This window comes from Phallusia mammillata, chromosome 3 (assembly GCF_965637545.1).
Source record: "Phallusia mammillata chromosome 3, kaPhaMamm4.hap1.1, whole genome shotgun sequence".
Lineage (NCBI taxonomy): Eukaryota > Metazoa > Chordata > Ascidiacea > Phlebobranchia > Ascidiidae > Phallusia > Phallusia mammillata.
This window is the reverse complement of record NC_137254.1, coordinates 277,126-294,066: the sequence shown is the minus strand read 5'-3', so window position 1 is coordinate 294,066 and position 16,941 is coordinate 277,126. Positions and strand designations below refer to the sequence as shown.

Sequence of the window (16,941 nt, the reverse complement as noted above, 5' to 3'; positions counted from 1 at the left end):
TTTTTTGACTTTTTGGGCTCCTTTTCTACTGTGTATGTAAAAGTAATGAATTGTTAGTTCTCAAAAATATTTAAAAATTACATTGCAATTGTTTTTTTGTTCAACATGTGCTAAGAAAAACTACCCAAGTCCCAATCTCAATGTAATATTTGTTTAAAAATTACCTTATGTTTTGAAAAGTGATGGTTAACCTATAAAATTTTTGCAAAAGTTGTATTTCATAATTGCTTAAGAGAAGATTGTGTATTTTTGGAGGAGCCAAAGCAGGCAGCAAAAAAAAAATAAGTAACTACTCATTATCATTGGCAACTAATCATTAGTTGTTTGCAAAAAAGTGTCAAAAATGATAAAGTATCAATTACCTTGCAATGCAAAAAAGTGCCCCGAGTGAGGATCGAACTCACGACCTTGAGATTATGAGACTCACGCGCTGCCTACTGCGCCATCGAGGCCGCGACGATGTAACGCATGAAACGCCTTAACATAATATACGCCCTGAAGCAAGGGTGGGCAACCCGCGGCCAAATGCGACCCTTCAGTAAAGGTTGTGCGGCCCACAGAGACGCTTGGATTTCCAATGTACTGGCAAACGAGTCCAACTATTATATATTTTTGAGCAGATTAATGCGCCTGATGCTAGTTTTCTGCGACCTGGCAAAATGTGACTATAGTCATTCTATAGAATCAAATGAGACTTATACTTGTAGTTAAGCATATTTGGTAAACAACAAAATAAAATCACCTTTTGTTATACACAGTTGCGGCCCTCGATCTAATTGTAATTGGCCCCTCAGTAACAAAGGTTGCCCACCCCCAGTACCGGATTAAGCGTCGATCTGCTGGCCTGTAGACACATTTTATAAGTGGCCCGAAAATCAGGGTTGCCAGCTATAAAATTAGAATTATCAGTGTTGCCAAATCATTGTCATAAAGTCTACTGATTTTAAAGTGGCCTGGATTTTTGACTGGCCTGTAGGCACGTGCCTATACTTTGCCTAATGGTTAATCCAACACTGCCCACCCCTGGCCTAAAAGTGTGCTAATTCGGAGTTGCGTTGTAAAATGAGTTTTATATTTAGTTGCAAGCGTGTTAGCCATTTGTTGCTCAAACTTACAACAGAACATAGCGATTAAAAAAAGATCTTTTGTTTTTTTATGCCTGCGAAGCAGTTTATGGATTTAAAACATACACATTTCCTTAAATTAACCGAAAAAAAAAAATGATTTTTACAACAGAAAAAGATATTTTACTGAATAAAATGAACTTGTGCAGTTTTATGACACACGGTAACAACAGAGTTTTTTAATTCTGGTGAGGAAAGTTATAAACAAAAAATATAACAATTATGTAGAAATCTTCATAGTTTTTCCTGCCTATCGAAAAGTAGGTAAAATTTTTTTTTTAAATTTTCTTGACACACTTCGTTTGATAACAGCTTTTATAAAATAAACAACCTGTTTAAGTAAACTAACAAAATGCTTAAAGTTGCAAGCTTTTTTAAAACTAGTTACAATTAGGGTTGGCCCGATACCAATATTTTGAACCGATGCCGATACCCGATATTTTACCCCAAAAGTGCTGCGATCCGATACCGATACCCGATACTTTGCAAACAAGCAAAAACATTTTCAAACTGATGTATTTGTAATGTGTTTTCCCATCACAGTTAATTTAACAACACACTCAGTCTAATAAATCACCTAAGGCCGTAAAATGCCCAGGTCTGGTAAAGACTCTTTGGCAAATCAGCTGGCGAGCTAACGATGCCCTAACGACGGTGGTGCATTGGATGCATAACTAACGATTGGTGCACTTGTTGTTACGCATCTGATCACTTGATTACGTTTATGCTACGCGCTTTGCAACGTCTTACCGGCGTTAATGTTTTACGACTTTGACAACAAAAAACATTTAACGATCATGGCTTTAGGCAGAGAATGGGATTGTCTGTTAATATCCCCAAAACAGTGAAGGAATCCCAAAACATATGACGTTTGGGTCATTTCTTAACGCCATCTTTTGTATTGCCAAATCGCAGGTAGTTTAATTGGGATTTAAAAGTTCACCTAACGGCATAGAAAATAATTTGTCACTGATAACACTAGGAATGTCTAAATACACTTGGCCATACAAATTAAACACCTGCCGTTTCGAAACTTATGCTTACAAACGTCTACAATGAACTTTGTGCGTTGTGACGCTCGCTCGCAATTAACGAGGGCCTAAAAAACGTGTTGCGGCATTAAGTCGCTGTAGCGATTTAGGTCATCTTATTTCGTTAAATCCAAAACGAACGCGTTTTTTAGTTGCAGTCCCATAAATATTTTATCACAGCCGATGGTTGTTGTTTTTTGCCTCCTTTCATTTTCAATTTTACACATGATAAAGTCTCAAAAAAAGTATCGGTACTTGTACCGATACCGCTAAAGTATCGGACGAGTACCGATACTGCTCGAAGCATCGGGTATCGGCGCCGATACAGTACTATCGGGCCATCCCTAGTTACAATCTGATTGTTTTAGCCAGGTTTCTACGCTTTTCTATCCAGGGTGCCGAACCGGAGTTGAACCCCATATTTTGTTTGCCGTTGGACCCGAACCGGAACCAAACCAGTAAAAAATGCAGTCTGTTTTTATATCTTGTGCGATTTTTTTACACTTTAAAGGTGTGCCAAAAATAACAGTTTATGGTCAAAATTCTTTTGAATTAGATATAAGGCCAGGTAGATAATGGGTATAATTAAAAAAATTGAAGCGGTTTAAAACCGCAAACCGGTTCAAGGAAATTTGCCCTAACCGGAACAAAACCCGAACCCCAAAAAAGCATTTTATAAAACCTGAACCAAACCCGAACCCCTAAAAACAAAACAAAGTGAACCCGAATAGAGCTGAATAACCGTGAAGTGACAAATGCAGTGTGCGTGTCTCTGCTGTCATAAAGTGGTAAATTAATATTTTTATTATATCCGCACAGTGACGCTAGAGAATTACTCGGTGCAAAAGCAAAATCCTGACAAGACTTGCCCTATGGAATCGTCCTTTGTGAATTAAATTGTTTTACTACAAATTAATAAAATGTTTTGACGTTAAAGTTAATGTTATTTGCCAGACACCAAAATGCTATAAAATATATTCTGGAAAGTTAGCGAGTCTTTTAGACAGAACACTTATTTTATTAGTGTATTAGTTTAATCTTGCCGCTAACAAGAACGTTTAATTATCTCTTTCCGGAGTAGGTGATTGGTTGATCAAAACACGTGACTGCTTGATTGAGCAAACGAAAACTCCACACACAGCTGGATTGGGATTCCGAAGCTGACTTGCAGGGGCGTCAAGGTTAATATAAAAGGCAAGGAGCTGATTTCACACCATTTTAAAGACGGGAGCTGCTGGAAGTAAAAAAAAGCCTCACGTAAGTTTGGAATAAACACGATGTTATTTTGTTCCTATAGTCTCATTACATACACGCTTTAACATAGGGTGTATGTGGTATAGTTTGAACATATAAGTTAAAAAAACGAATAATTTAGTGTTAACATCGTTTAGTGGTGTAATATACTTTGTTATCCTTGATAACTTTACTATCTGATCATGTACACTTTATGACACAAAGTATATAAGGTATATATTAAACATATAAGACTGTAGGTAGATTAAACAATCAGTTACAACATAATTATTGAATTTAAACCCGGCTTTAACATGTTAGCATTCATAAGCGCTGTACACTTATAACATACACGCTGTAATACTGGGTACATGGTAAATACAGTTTAAATATTTAAGGTTGAATATTAAATGTACTATTAATAACGGCACATAGTTATGCATCTTATTAAACGTAAGATGTCGTAAACAGTCGCTTTTACGAACCGTCTTGACAGTGTAAATGGTTAGAAAATGAATTGCTGGTTTCCTATTTAGCTTATCAGAGCGTTGGTAGCAATCTATACATACTTTGGGGTTAACTGCGAAACAATTTGACTTAGGTTAATTGGTTTTTGTGTTTTATGCCTATCGAAATTACCTACTTGAAGCAACGCTCTTTAAGTTTCAGTATTTGACAACCCGTAGTACGTGATGTTACTGACTGTAGTTGAACATTTTATCTTTCCGATATTAATGATTAGAAAGTTCTTTTTTTAAATCAGCACTGTACTAGTTTCTAATCATCTAATATAAATACTTGGAATCATGGGCGTCCGCAGGAAAAAATACAGGGGAGGGCAAACTATCGTCACATCGCCGTTCGATAAACGGTATTTCCGAACAAAAATCATCTGACAGTGATACTCTTTCTTGCCAATCCCAATGTAGCAAAGTAGTTGCAATAAACACAATATTAAACATCACTGAAGTATGTGGTAGGTTGGCAAACGATTTTTAACGGAAGTAGGATTTACGCGCCCCCTCTTGCCCCCCGCTGCGGACGCCCATGCTTGGAATGCGACACACTCGTATATGAATAATAGAGCTCGAAGTTTGTATGCTTGAAAGACCGCCTTGATTCGGTATAACGCCTCTAATAGCCTAGCTGTAATCTATCGCTTTCAGTAATACTAAGCTTCTATAGAAGGGTACATTAACAATTCGGTTTGCCACTTCATGCAAATCTATTGTTAGTCGTAACACAAACATGTAGGGCATCTTTACAATTTATTTTGTTACTTGAAATAGCTTAAATATTTTCTGTTACATAAAATAGTCACCACTGACGTATTTTGCAGCTGTTACGTCACAATGACCACCGCCGGATTGATGATCATGGTACTGTATGACGTCATAGTGACATAACAGGTTTGTTAATTGCATTTTCTTGAGACGATTTTAAAACGTAGGGACTTGCCCAGAACCTTGTTTTATTTTTACTATTTTTGTTTCCTTTTTTTCTCTCCCCTTTTATTCTTTTTTATTCTGAACTTGTTTTTTTCGCCGCTATATATAATATCGAAGGTGTGCACGGCCCTTTATATTACTTTTGCGGATTTTTTAAACAAGGTTCTGGGTTACTTACTACGCGCATAAACGGCCCCTTTACTTAATTTATAAACGTTTAACCTTAAAGCGAATATAACGGCATTTCGGAATGGTTTAACTCTGAAACCGGTTTTGCCACATTAAATGACAACCATGCGACCATTCAACGAACCTGAACAGAACGCGAAGCCCCAGTGGTGAGTTTAGAAAGTGAACTTGTTTTCCTTTTACCGCATGCGTCACGTAACCATTAGTGACGTCAGCGAATGAAATCATGGCGAACCTTGTATGGATGAAAAGTTGTAACGTGGAAGAAGGCCGCCCAAATACATTTGAATACGATGCCAAAAGATGTCTGATGTTACTTCAGTAAATTAAGTAGGCATTTATGTAGGGTAAAAAGTCAACAGGCTGTTATTATACGCGATTGTTGTCTCCATCTCTCGTACTGAATTCCTAGTGGCCCGTGGTTGTAAAATATACTTCTCACATGACACTGCACTACGGACATTCAGTGTTATTTACCTTGATGAAAGCGACCTGCATATAACGTCGAAACGTCGGTATAAAAACACAATTGTTGATGTTATGCTTATATACTATGCATATTTATATGGTCGAGAGGTCTACTGCAAAATTTTGTTGTGTAAAAATGTAGAGTTTATTAAACACACAACGTTCCATGTATGTTACACGAAGGATTTTTTGAGCATTGTTGATTTGTCTGCAGATGAGTGGAGACGACGGGATAAGGAAGCGTCGTTGATCGGATCCATGGAGCGGTTAGATTCCTTAAAGTAAGATGACTCGGCAAACCAGCGACACAACAATATTATGACAGGAACGAGGTAACTTTGTTTAAATGATAATGATTTGTTTAAATAACGTTTCAGCAAGGAATTAACTAAAACCAAAAGGCGAATGTCGTGAGATATAAAAACGTTTTTAAAGTGGCGTTTTATTTCAAATCTAAAAAGGGCGGCTTCCAGTATTTTTTTTTCTGTGACAAATTGAAATTGGTCCGAATAGTTTTTAGAGTGGTAAAGGTTGGCGACCCCTGATATATGTACTTATTGTTTCAAGGATAGTGAGAGTAGTGAGCTTAGCCTAATAAACTTAACTAAACAGAAGCCTACGCAGAAAAGTAATTAACATGGATCAGAGTATCGTATCTAACGTTTTCTCGTGTCACCGTCCATGTGACTTCCGAATATTCCAAATTTATTCCGCAATAGAAGTGATTGGATCGCGAAAAAGGCTAACCCAACGGTTCTCAAACTGGGGTCCGCGGTCCTTTAGGGCTCCGTGAGGCACTTTTACGGGGACCGCAAAAAGCTGGAAGTATAATTTTATGTTCTAATTTAGCGTCAATTTGTGCAACTAAATAAGTTTAAAGGGAAATTGAGAATCGACCGTCTCAATTGCCAAACATTGCATGCCAACTAACAAAAATGCAATTGTTCGCGCACAATGGTAATGTTTTTGTCTTGTTCTGTAATGTCGGATTTAGATCATTGTTATGCAGAATTTTACATAACTAGCAAAAATCCTGGAATCAATTTTCCTTTTTCTGAAAAACACATTCAGGCTTAAGGACCACAGTACAAGCCCTTTGAAATAATGGCAAAGAGACCGTTTAGAGAAAATAACGAAAAAGTTTGAGAACCACTGGGTTAACGCAACTGAGATAAATTTTGTCAGGGATTGTGTATCATAAAATATGGCAACCCTAACATAGCCTTTATTTCAACAACTGTCCTTTATTTCTTGCTGATAAATCAGTTCGAAAGAATCTAGAAGTCCCTCACGAAAAGAATTGTAAGAACTACTCTAGGTTAAAAAATTTCCCGACACATTCCCAGATCTAAAGTGTCTATTTGAAAACCACATGTAAAAATTAAATAAGTTCCTGCTCTTATGTTTTCCAATCGCTTCCCAGTTATTACATTTATGATTTAAACCATTAACCTACTTGCCAAAATATAATAAATAATAATGAAAAACAACAGAGCATAAAAAAAGTTTCCTTCGAACCGGATTCGAACCAGTGACCTATGGATTTCTGAGGCTTTGCCACTACAGTCCACCGCTCTACCAACTGAGCTATCGAAGGAGACAGACATTGCGCTCTAATTTGGCGCATATAAACGTCAAGCAGCATATTCTTCACCAGACTGTTAGTGTTTTTTGTTGGTTACTGCTGTAATGTTCAAGTACAAATTGTAATGAGTTGTTAATGTCACATAAAGACTTATCTTAGAATATGTATTAAGCTGTAAAGGTTTGCAAAAAGCACTAACATCGTCAGTTTTTTGTTTACAAAGCAGAACTTGCCCGACAAGTTTACAGAGTTTCCAGTCAGCCAATATTTGACTTTGCCTGTTACTGACAGCCGAGGAAACTGGCTTATTCAGCAGTTTGAAATGGCTGCGTTAGGAACTGTATAAAACTCTAGTTATGATTTTAAGCTGTTATTTTCAAGGAATTCTTAGAAGCCAACAGATAAGACAAGTTATAAAGGTAACGGTTGGTTGATTACAGGAAAAAATGGCAAAGCAATGCTGTGTTTAGATTTGAATGACTGCTGTAATGATTGATTACTTTTCGTCATTTTGTTTTGCAGTGCAGCAGAATGGCTTGTTCCAAAGAAAGCCATGCAGAAGAGGACAAATTTATAAAGGGTAAGCAAGTTAAACGGCTACTGTACATGTGTATTTAATCCCTACAGCACTAGATGCAAAACAGGCCACTCTGGTTGTAATACCTTGAGGCAAAGTAAATGTTCTTATGTAACAATCAGCATTATTGTCAATGTGGTATACAAACAAGTGTAATTATGACGTCATACAACTGTGTCATCACAAAACCTTGCCACGCGGCGTTTGCAGTTGCGTGTGGCTTCTGCGAAGTTTTGCGGGTTTGTATCATACAGAGCTCTGCTGCCGTCCGATACACTATGTACAGGGCGTTTGTTATGCAAACAAATCATTACAGTCTGGCAGACTTTTTAGTGCGGGGCTTAAATTAAAAACTATTCGCCACTTTTGGGGGTTGCATTTAGAATTAAGTTAAGATGTTATTATTGATATTATGTACAATACATTGCAAAACGAAAAACACAGATTGATTCAGGTGCACTGAATGCTTCAGTTTACTACAAGTTTACTATATGGAAATTTATGAACTCATTCATTTTTAAAACACTTTGTCTCTGTTTACCAATAAACTATAAAGAGGAGAACATTTTTATCGATAATCATGTACAGAATATTGAGAGAACCACATAATTTTAAAGTATTTTTCTGTTGTTGGGGGTCTGCTACACCCCCATTTCCCCCCTTTTTCGGCACTGGTTCAATCCCTGCACTTACTGGACAGATATCGATAATGACTTTCACGTCGTCACTTTCAGATGTATTTGACTTATCCATGCGACAAACGGTGCAAAAGTCACGTGACATATGCACCCCTGTCCTCAACTTTCGCACTCCCCAAGAAATTCAAGGTCGGATTGACCTCGGGCTCCACCCAGCGGGGGAAAACAACGGCGAACTTTTGAAACTTTGCGAGAAAGTGTTTGAGAACAGCGTCAATACAGGTGGGTTGTGTTCATGTTATTCCATAAACACAAACGTTTTGTTAATCTTGCACAAAATAGTTTAAGGTTCGTGAGAAAACTACTTACTTAGTTATATGCAGGGTTGCCATCGACTTGAAACCAAAAATAAGGACAACCAAATAATTAAATCTTCATACGAAACGAAACAAATGTTTTTGAGCAAATCTTTGCATTTTTACAAGCCATGACATGTCACATGCCTTATTTTTTTTGCCAAAAACAATCTGTTCCAGCAGCTCCTTGTTCGTAAAAAATACTTTGAGCATCTTACGACAGCTCAGGTTTACTTTTACTCGTAGCGGGTATTATACACTTGCAATTGTTTAAAATAAGCTTAAGACAAAGTTAGGACTTAAGTCAAAAACAAGGACATTTCTTATAGGAATAAGGACGGTATGACAATCCTCCTTATATTGTTGTGTAAGAAACTGTTGGAAAAATTTAAAACTGAATGAACTTCTAAATTTTAGTTTTAGACAAAACAAATTTCTTTATTACTTTCTGTGGATAATTTTGCTTCAAACGTTATAATGGTTGCGCTGTGAGGCGTGACGAGATTTTGCAGTAAATTGTCGAATCTCGATTTGGCAAACGTGTTTTTCGATCCAGTGAATTTGTATCGCAGGACATCCGCGGTTTTTCAACCAACTTTTTGCTGGTTTGGATTCTTATGGATTTGCCGGGAGCATTATGCTTGATGCGCTCAACACACAAGGGTGAGTTCAACATTGGTAACTTTATAACATAGCAGCAGGACATGAAACAGTGTAAGAATAGGTTCTGGGGCGTCACACTCAGAATTGCTGGTGAATAGAACAGAATAAATTCAATTTTTGTCAGTTACCAACGTGAAACCTGGAAATTGCGTGGTTTACTGCAAGACGAGTTGGCCGAGTGGTTAAAGCGATGGACTGCTAATCCATTGTGCTCTGCACGCGTGGGTTCGAATCCCATCCTCGTCGCTTGGGGATGTAGCTCAGTGGTAGAGCGCACGCTTCGCATGTGTGAGGCCCCTAGCATCTCCAAACTTTTTGCTTCATAACGAAACGAAACAAAATGACGTTATTGGTTTTGGCCATTTTGATTCTTTTCGTATTTGCTAGTTCACGCATGATTCTCTTTTAACGCCTTTATCATGTTACAAGTCTTTCCCAACTTTTCTCATTTTCCAGACACACATACGAGATTTCTCCCGCTTTAACTGTGATTGAATTAGAAGTTGTCAAACACATGTTGAAGTTTGTTGGATACGAGGGTGGAGAGGGAACGTTCAACCCAGGTAATGTACTTCTGTGTTGTGTTGATTTCAAATCGTTTTTGTGGCTTGTGGAAACTTAATTTTAAACCTAAGTAGAAGTATCGTTTATTTTCCACGCAAAATGCATTTTTGTTTCCTGACTGTCCGTAAGAAGCAAGTTTGTTTCCGTGGGTTCTAATCCCACCGCACCAGAGGTAGATTTTTCAGACATGCCTCTTATCGCCATGGAAAAGTGTATAAGACCGGATTGATTTGATTGGAGGTGTTTCGCCGAGTTTTTAATGTTTTGCAAGTGCAACGTACGGGATAAAAACGTTGTTGAGCGCTGTACTGCCATCTACTGGTTCCGTATATTTGCAGGCGGCTCATACTCTAATATGCTGGCAATGAACGTTGCTCGAATCCGACATTTCCCCGACAGTAAGGTCACAGGGGTCAGTGGTTTACCTCTGTTGGTCAACTTCTGTTCCGAACAATCTCATTATTCGGCTCAAAAAAATTCAGCACTTCTCGGGTTTGGCGAAGCTAACTGCAAACCAGTCAAGTGTGACGAACGTGGGAAAATGATCCCGGAAGAGCTGGAAAAATCAATTTTAGAAGCGAAAGAAAAAGTTGGCTTTGTTCTTTTTTGGGTTAAAATGTTTAATTTGTATCTTTTCAGGTGCAGATCTATTAAAGTGTCCTAATAACGCAATAAAAAATGCTTTAAGAACAAATCAAAAAGACTAAAATGTTTTTCAAACTTCTTAGCCGATTTAAAGCGATCAAACTAATTGTGTTGTCAATTTCTTTTGTGTGAAACCTGTCGACGAGGTGGCCGAGTGGTTAAGGCGGTGGACTGCTAATCCATTGTGCTCTGCACGCGTGGGTTCGAATCCCATCCTCGTCGCTTGGGGATGTAGCTCAGTGGTAGAGCGCACGCTTCGCATGTGTGAGGCCCCGGGTTCAATCCCCGGCATCTCCAAACTTTTTGTTTTTAGCGTTAAATGAATAACTCAACACAAATTGTTTGCTCAATATTTTTTGTCACACATGCAAGACTTAGCACGCTTCAAGCGGGTTTCCTAACGAGCTCCGTGCAGTCAACCATAGCGCTTCCTACATGCAGGATTTTTACCCAATATTACGTGGACAAGATCCTCATAAAGTATTATTTATTACTATGGAAATATTGTCACTTTTTTGCTTTCAACTATTTTTACTCACCTCATTATTGTTTCTATAGGGGGCCGCCCCGTTTTTCGTTACAGCGACTGCGGGGACGACTGTCCTTGGTGCGTTTGACCCTTTCAACGAAATCGCTGACATTTGTGAACGTCATAACATCTGGTTGCATGTCGATGTAAGTTGGATGAATTTTATTTCGTTTTTTTTTCTGATATTTTACTAAACTTTTTCATTCTCTTCCCAGGGAGCATGGGGCGGGTCAGCCTTGTTGTCGGAAAAACACAAACACCTCTGCAACGGGGTGGAAAGGTCATTGTTGTTTGTTTAAGATTGTAAATAATTTTTTGAAATTCATTTAAAAAAGATTAATATGACAGCTTTTGTGTATTTCCGTTTGTCCAATCATAATGATGTGGAAATGCTTAAACCTAGTCTAGAATCTTCGAATACGTTCTCTCTGTAACTGGCGCGTTTCATTGCACAATATTAGCTTTTGTATTAACACGAGATACCAGTGCAGTGTTTCCAAAAACTTTTTTTACTCCTCGGTGTACCCATATAACCCAAATTATGTTTGAAAATTCGTAATTTATTTGAAAATAACTTCATTTAAATTAACGTTTTTTGGGTTATTTTTGTACATACTTGACCCTTTTCTAGAGCACATCGTTTGAGAACCACTGTCTTAGTAATTTAGAACTCCCATTGTTTCGTTTCAACCCTATTTCTTTCTCACATCCCAATATTTTCACAGATCCGATTCGTTCGCATGGAATCCACATAAACTGATGGCGGCTCCTGTTCAAACATCGGTTCTGCTTCTTAAAGAAAAGGTTTGTCGAACAAAGTAAAAATATCTCGTTTGGTGTCTTCCAAAAACATAAAAGTTTTTTTTCAATGTTTGCATAACCACTGCAACAACTCTCACTTTGTGTACAAAATATTCACGTTTAACTAAAATTCACTCATTGTTAAACAAAAAACTCTTTTACACAGTCTTTGCTTTTTTTCTGTAAGTTATTCTTTTTTTTTTCAAAAAACAAATCTTCATTTCCTTAAATTGATTTTCAGTCGAATTATAGCTCTGTTTGCGGCGCACTATAACACTGTAACAGATGATAGTTTTCAAAACAAAATTTATTTGTGACTTTACTACGATGAAGCGGATTTCGTTTGAAAGAAAAAAGATCAAAAATATTATTTGCCATTACCATGCCAACCTTTCGTCACCAAGCCTTAAAACACGTGATCATAATTGCATACGAAACAAATTTTTCAGACATATTGACGTGTTTTTTATTGGAAGATGCTCAGTTGAGTTTATTTTACTTGATGAAAGACAACATAGCGACACAATTGCACTAAAACAATCACCAAGCCGGAAATAGCTGCGCAACGTTTAAACGTTATAGAGCACAAAAAATTGGAGGGCACAATTAGTGGATCATGGTTGAACGCGCTGCAGCTACACCGTAACCATTCGACCAATCAAAAGATGTTATTGTTCGTTTTAACAACTTCTTCATTAAACTCAGGATCTTTTGCGGAAGAGTCATTCCTTGAACGTTCCTTATTTGTTTCAAGACGATAAACCTTACGATACTTCTTATGATCTTGGTAGGAGCTTGGTTGCTTGCGGGAGAAAGGTAGGAAGAATGGACTTTGATGGTTTGAATGGTAATTGATTGTTTTTATCCTTGATGGGCGGGCAATGCCTGGATGTGTTAAAATTGCACTATAAACTTTGCACAGTGGAGAGTTAATTGAAAACGAAAGGGGAAAAAGACAATTGTTTGTTGTCCATTTTTATTCTATAACAAGAGTTTTATTTGCTTACCTGATTTTAATCTTCAGTGGACGGGCAACACCTGAATGTGTTATGCTCACACTTGAGTCCGCCGTTTGGCTGCCAGTTTTATTGCAAGGGCGTTCAATCATTTTTTATTTGATATTTTCAACTTTGGGAGTTGGTGACTTTAATTTAGTTTAACCAATCTGGTTTAAACAAAATCGGTTATTTTTAGACACATTGTCGCTCTTTTCTAAATAATGAGCAACCCATAATTGCAATGTGATAAACTATTGAACCAATCAGAAGTTGTTATTGTTTGTTTTACGGGCTTCACACTAATTTCCTTTTGAAGATTTAAGTTTGTTAACCAATCCTGGTAACGCCTGGACACTGTTTGTGAGTTTTAAGCTTGTATCACGCACGTGTTGACAACCCCAGTACTTAAATAGTAACTAAAAAAGCTAAGTAAAAACGTATGCGTGGGATAAATAGGCCACGCATAAAATTGAATGAAAGACGAGAATAAAAATTAAACTAGCGAAATTAAATGCTTTAGCTAAGATGAACATAAATTCATAACTGGGTTCAGTCCTGAAGCGTCGATGCAAAACAGCGATCACGGCACATTCATTTTTTCAATCATAGTACGCCAGGCCCATTGAAGGCGCTATACTAAATCAGCTGGTCACCAAGCATTACATATGGCAAGGCGTGCGCTTAAAAAATCTAGCATGCGGTGGGATTCGAACCCACGACAGGAGTCTTTCTGGGAGTCGCGCTCTACCAACTGGGACGTAAATGCCAACTGGTTGAGACCCAGAAATAAGCTGATAGTATAGCTTGTTACATAAACAGATTGCAACTAACGTGGTAATATTCGTATCATCACTGCGTATTTGCTGTTTAAGGTTAGACAAAGAGATTGATGATTTGTTAAGTGAACAATCTTCGGACAAAAAATCAACTTGGGTGTCCAGTCGTTTTTACTGTTTACAAAAATATTAAACAAAAATTATTCCATTTAAAAATGAGTTCTGGATTTCTTTGGTTATTATTCCCATGAATCTGATCCCTGGTTTGTTTTCAGTGTGACGCGTTCAAGTTATGGGTGATGTGGAAGTCAAGAGGAGATTCCGGTTTTGAGAAGCAAATCGACAAAGCTCTCGATAACGCAAAGTATTTAACTGAAGCTGTGAAGAATCATCCGCATTTTCGACTTGTTATTCCGGAGGTACAAACTCATCATTTCATCATTATATAACATATTATTCAGGAACGGTTGTTTGTTTGTGGTATTCTGCTTGATTTTAAAGTTAGGTTCATTGGTTTTCAACCTAATGTCCAACTTTACAGACACATTTTAGAGAAAGTTTTAAAAATGATGATTTTGTTTTATCAATTTTGTTCCAACAACATTTAGTATAGCCTGCTACCAACAAACTGGAGTGCCGTTGAATGGCTACACTAGCCAATACGACCTATCTCTTGTCACCAGCTGCACTGATGAGGCCTTATAGGTCGAAATAGTGTACACTGTCTGTAGCTTAAACCCTGTATTATTATTTTGTATTTCAGTTGGAATTTACAAATGTTCCGTTCTGGTACGTTCCTCCCAGTTTGCGCGGAGAAACCGAAAACGAGGAGTTTTTCACGAAACTTGGAAAGATTGTCCCGATTGTCAAGAAAAGGTTTGTTTGCCGTTTACCAGAAGTTTTTGTTCAATGTTAAATTCCAGTGTGTTTGACTTTAAGTTTTCAAATAAAACCACCTTACACTTTCGGTACAATCTTGTCATACGGACTCATTTTGGCACTTTTTAAATTACCGGAATTTATCAAACAAAGGGTGCAACAGTTTTTGTACACAAAAGATTCGACAAAATCTATTGTAATCATCAGTGAAGTAATACTAGTTACTGACTCTTTGATTGTGGGTTCTATTTTTTGTCTAACGCGGGTTTATATGACTTTTAGCTGAGAAAGTATGGTGATTTTAATTTACTCAGATTACAGAAATGAACCTAAAGTTGGCCCAATCAATTTTAACCCCAGTAGTTTAAACAGCGGTTTATCTACATTTCTACAGGTTTCATAAACGTGAAAATTTTTAAACAACTATCCTTGCTATAAAGTACATGACTTTTATGCAATGTTGATTAATTGTAAAGTATTAAATTGTTTAAGACCATTACAACATGGGCATTGTAGCAAAACAAACGTGAAATATTTGATTCTTGTTTTCAGAATGCAGATATCGGGTTTAGTGTTGGTTGGTTACACTTCCCTCCCGAATATTCCGACATTCTTTAGAATGACAATCGCAAACGAACAAGTCGAAAAAGAGGACCTCGACTTTCTTCTGGCCGAGATTGAAAGAAATGCAGCTGATTTATAAAACTTCTGTACAAACGTGAATAGTGTTATTCTGTGGCACATAGTAACCTTATGTGACACATAGTTATCCTTTATGACACATGGTAACCTCATGTGACTTATAGTAACCTCATGTGACAAATCATGTTTTTTGTAATTTTCAATTCAGCATAAATCGAAATATTTGAAAAGTAAAACTTCCGATTTCAAATTGAAACACGCGATTAAACTAGTTTTGTTGTCAAATTATCTTTCCTCATCGAAGAGGTGGCCGAGTGGTTAATGCGATGGACTGCTAATCCATTGTGCTCTGCACGCGTGGGTTCGAATCCCATCCTCGTCGCTTGGGGATGTAGCTCAGTGGCAGAGACACTACGGATCTGTTCATAAGTTTATTGATGAAAAATAACGGCTCAAATAGACGTAAAAAGCGAAATGCTTTGTTATTCAAACGTTAATGCTCATGTCATCATCAGTGATATGAAAGGCCACATCAGTTACAACCGTTTATAGCCGCTTGAGTCACGTGAAAGATTGATAAAAAGGTGTGTGAGGTGTAAGCCACCTGTATGCTCTTGTATCAGATAGCAATGCTAATGCCCAAAAGCTACTTAATCTTTTGGAAGAGCCAGCTGCTATGATTTGCATACGAATGCAACCAAAACAGAATATATGTGCTATCATCAAAAAGGGCAAATAGAAACATCGAAAGAACAATTCTCAAGCAGGTAGATGACTTCGAATTTCTGGGTAGCCGCATTGCCACGGCAGAAAAAGATGTACTCGTTAGTATAGCAAAGGCTTGGCGTGCACTTTTTCTGCTAAGAGCTCTTTGGAAATCAACACTCTCTGAACAAAGTAAGAAAGGTCTTTCAGAGCCGTGGTGGAATCCTCACTGCTTTATGGATCATCAGCTTGGACGCTAACGAGAAAACTAGAAAAGAAGCTAGATGGAACATACACACGAATGCTGAGTGTTGTTTTAAACATGTAAGTTACTGGAAGGCAATAATCCAATAAGCGTCTGTGCGGCAACTTGTCTAAAATATCATCAGTGATAAAAGAAAGGAGGATGAGATTTGCTGGACATCGCCACAGAAGTAAAGAAGAAGTCATCAGTGATTTGATTTTATGGACACCAACACATGTAACAGCTAGACCCGGTCCAAGAGCAGTTGGCAGGGGATGATGGTACAAGACTCGAGGATCTACGCCAGGGCTGGGGAACCTACTTACTACTGCGGGCCGCTTGAATTGCACAACATTTTCATGAATTGCACAATATTTTATTTTATTTTCTAATTCCGTGTAAAAATACCCAAAGCACACAAGTGGTTTTATATTTTATCGCTGCAGATTTGATATTTTCTTTGCTGCTTGTTTGCAACAAACAAGGCATACAAGTTTATCACTTATTTCGACTAAAAATAGTTTGTCCATTCTTTCTGGAAACCCCTTAGCTCCATTACCGATCTGTCTTTTTTTCCAAAAATATATTTTTAATAAGCTGCAGACAGTGCACACTGTTTCGACCTATAAGGTCTCATCAGTGCATGAGACCTTATAGGTCGAAACAGTGTGCACTGTCTGCAGCTTATCATTTATTGGCTCTATGCTTTTACATTTATATTTTTAATAACAATATAAGGATCCACGCTAATACCTCTAAAATCTATTTAAAACTAACACCACGTGGCAAATGATTTGCTACTGCAAGGAGAGGCAATCGAGTGACTGTTACGTCACAAATATAGCA

General features: G+C 37.6%; 1 protein-coding gene, 1 long non-coding RNA gene and 4 other non-coding genes across 6 annotated transcripts; 4 read left to right on the top strand and 2 right to left on the bottom strand.

Moving 5' to 3' along the window:
* Nucleotides 1–379: 379 nt before the first annotated feature.
* Trnam-cau (transfer RNA methionine (anticodon CAU)) lies at nt 380–452 on the bottom strand. Its single transcript has one exon. It is a non-coding gene; the product is annotated as a tRNA-Met (tRNA).
* A 2,914-nt stretch (nt 453–3,366) lies between these two features.
* Nucleotides 3,367–5,760, top strand: LOC145220038 (uncharacterized). Its single transcript, XR_013857966.1, has 3 exons — nt 3,367–3,412; nt 4,728–4,797; nt 5,708–5,760. It is a non-coding gene; the product is annotated as an uncharacterized LOC145220038 (long non-coding RNA).
* Nucleotides 5,761–7,001: 1,241 nt separating this feature from the next.
* Trnay-gua (transfer RNA tyrosine (anticodon GUA)) lies at nt 7,002–7,090 on the bottom strand. Its single transcript is given in 2 exon segments — nt 7,002–7,037; nt 7,054–7,090. It is a non-coding gene; the product is annotated as a tRNA-Tyr (tRNA).
* A 223-nt stretch (nt 7,091–7,313) lies between these two features.
* Nucleotides 7,314–15,431, top strand: LOC145218872 (cysteine sulfinic acid decarboxylase-like). Its single transcript, XM_080086269.1, has 13 exons — nt 7,314–7,497; nt 7,601–7,658; nt 8,390–8,575; nt 9,222–9,312; nt 9,769–9,875; nt 10,215–10,465; nt 11,080–11,196; nt 11,266–11,330; nt 11,776–11,854; nt 12,557–12,667; nt 13,901–14,044; nt 14,389–14,501; nt 15,057–15,431. The coding sequence occupies exons 1-13, from the start codon at nt 7,435–7,437 to the stop codon at nt 15,205–15,207; spliced, it is 1,536 nt and encodes a 511-aa protein (XP_079942395.1). The 5' UTR covers nt 7,314–7,434; the 3' UTR covers nt 15,208–15,431.
* Nucleotides 10,662–10,743, top strand: Trnas-gcu (transfer RNA serine (anticodon GCU)). Its single transcript has one exon. It is a non-coding gene; the product is annotated as a tRNA-Ser (tRNA).
* Trnaa-cgc (transfer RNA alanine (anticodon CGC)) lies at nt 10,747–10,818 on the top strand. Its single transcript has one exon. It is a non-coding gene; the product is annotated as a tRNA-Ala (tRNA).
* Nucleotides 15,432–16,941: the final 1,510 nt, after the last annotated feature.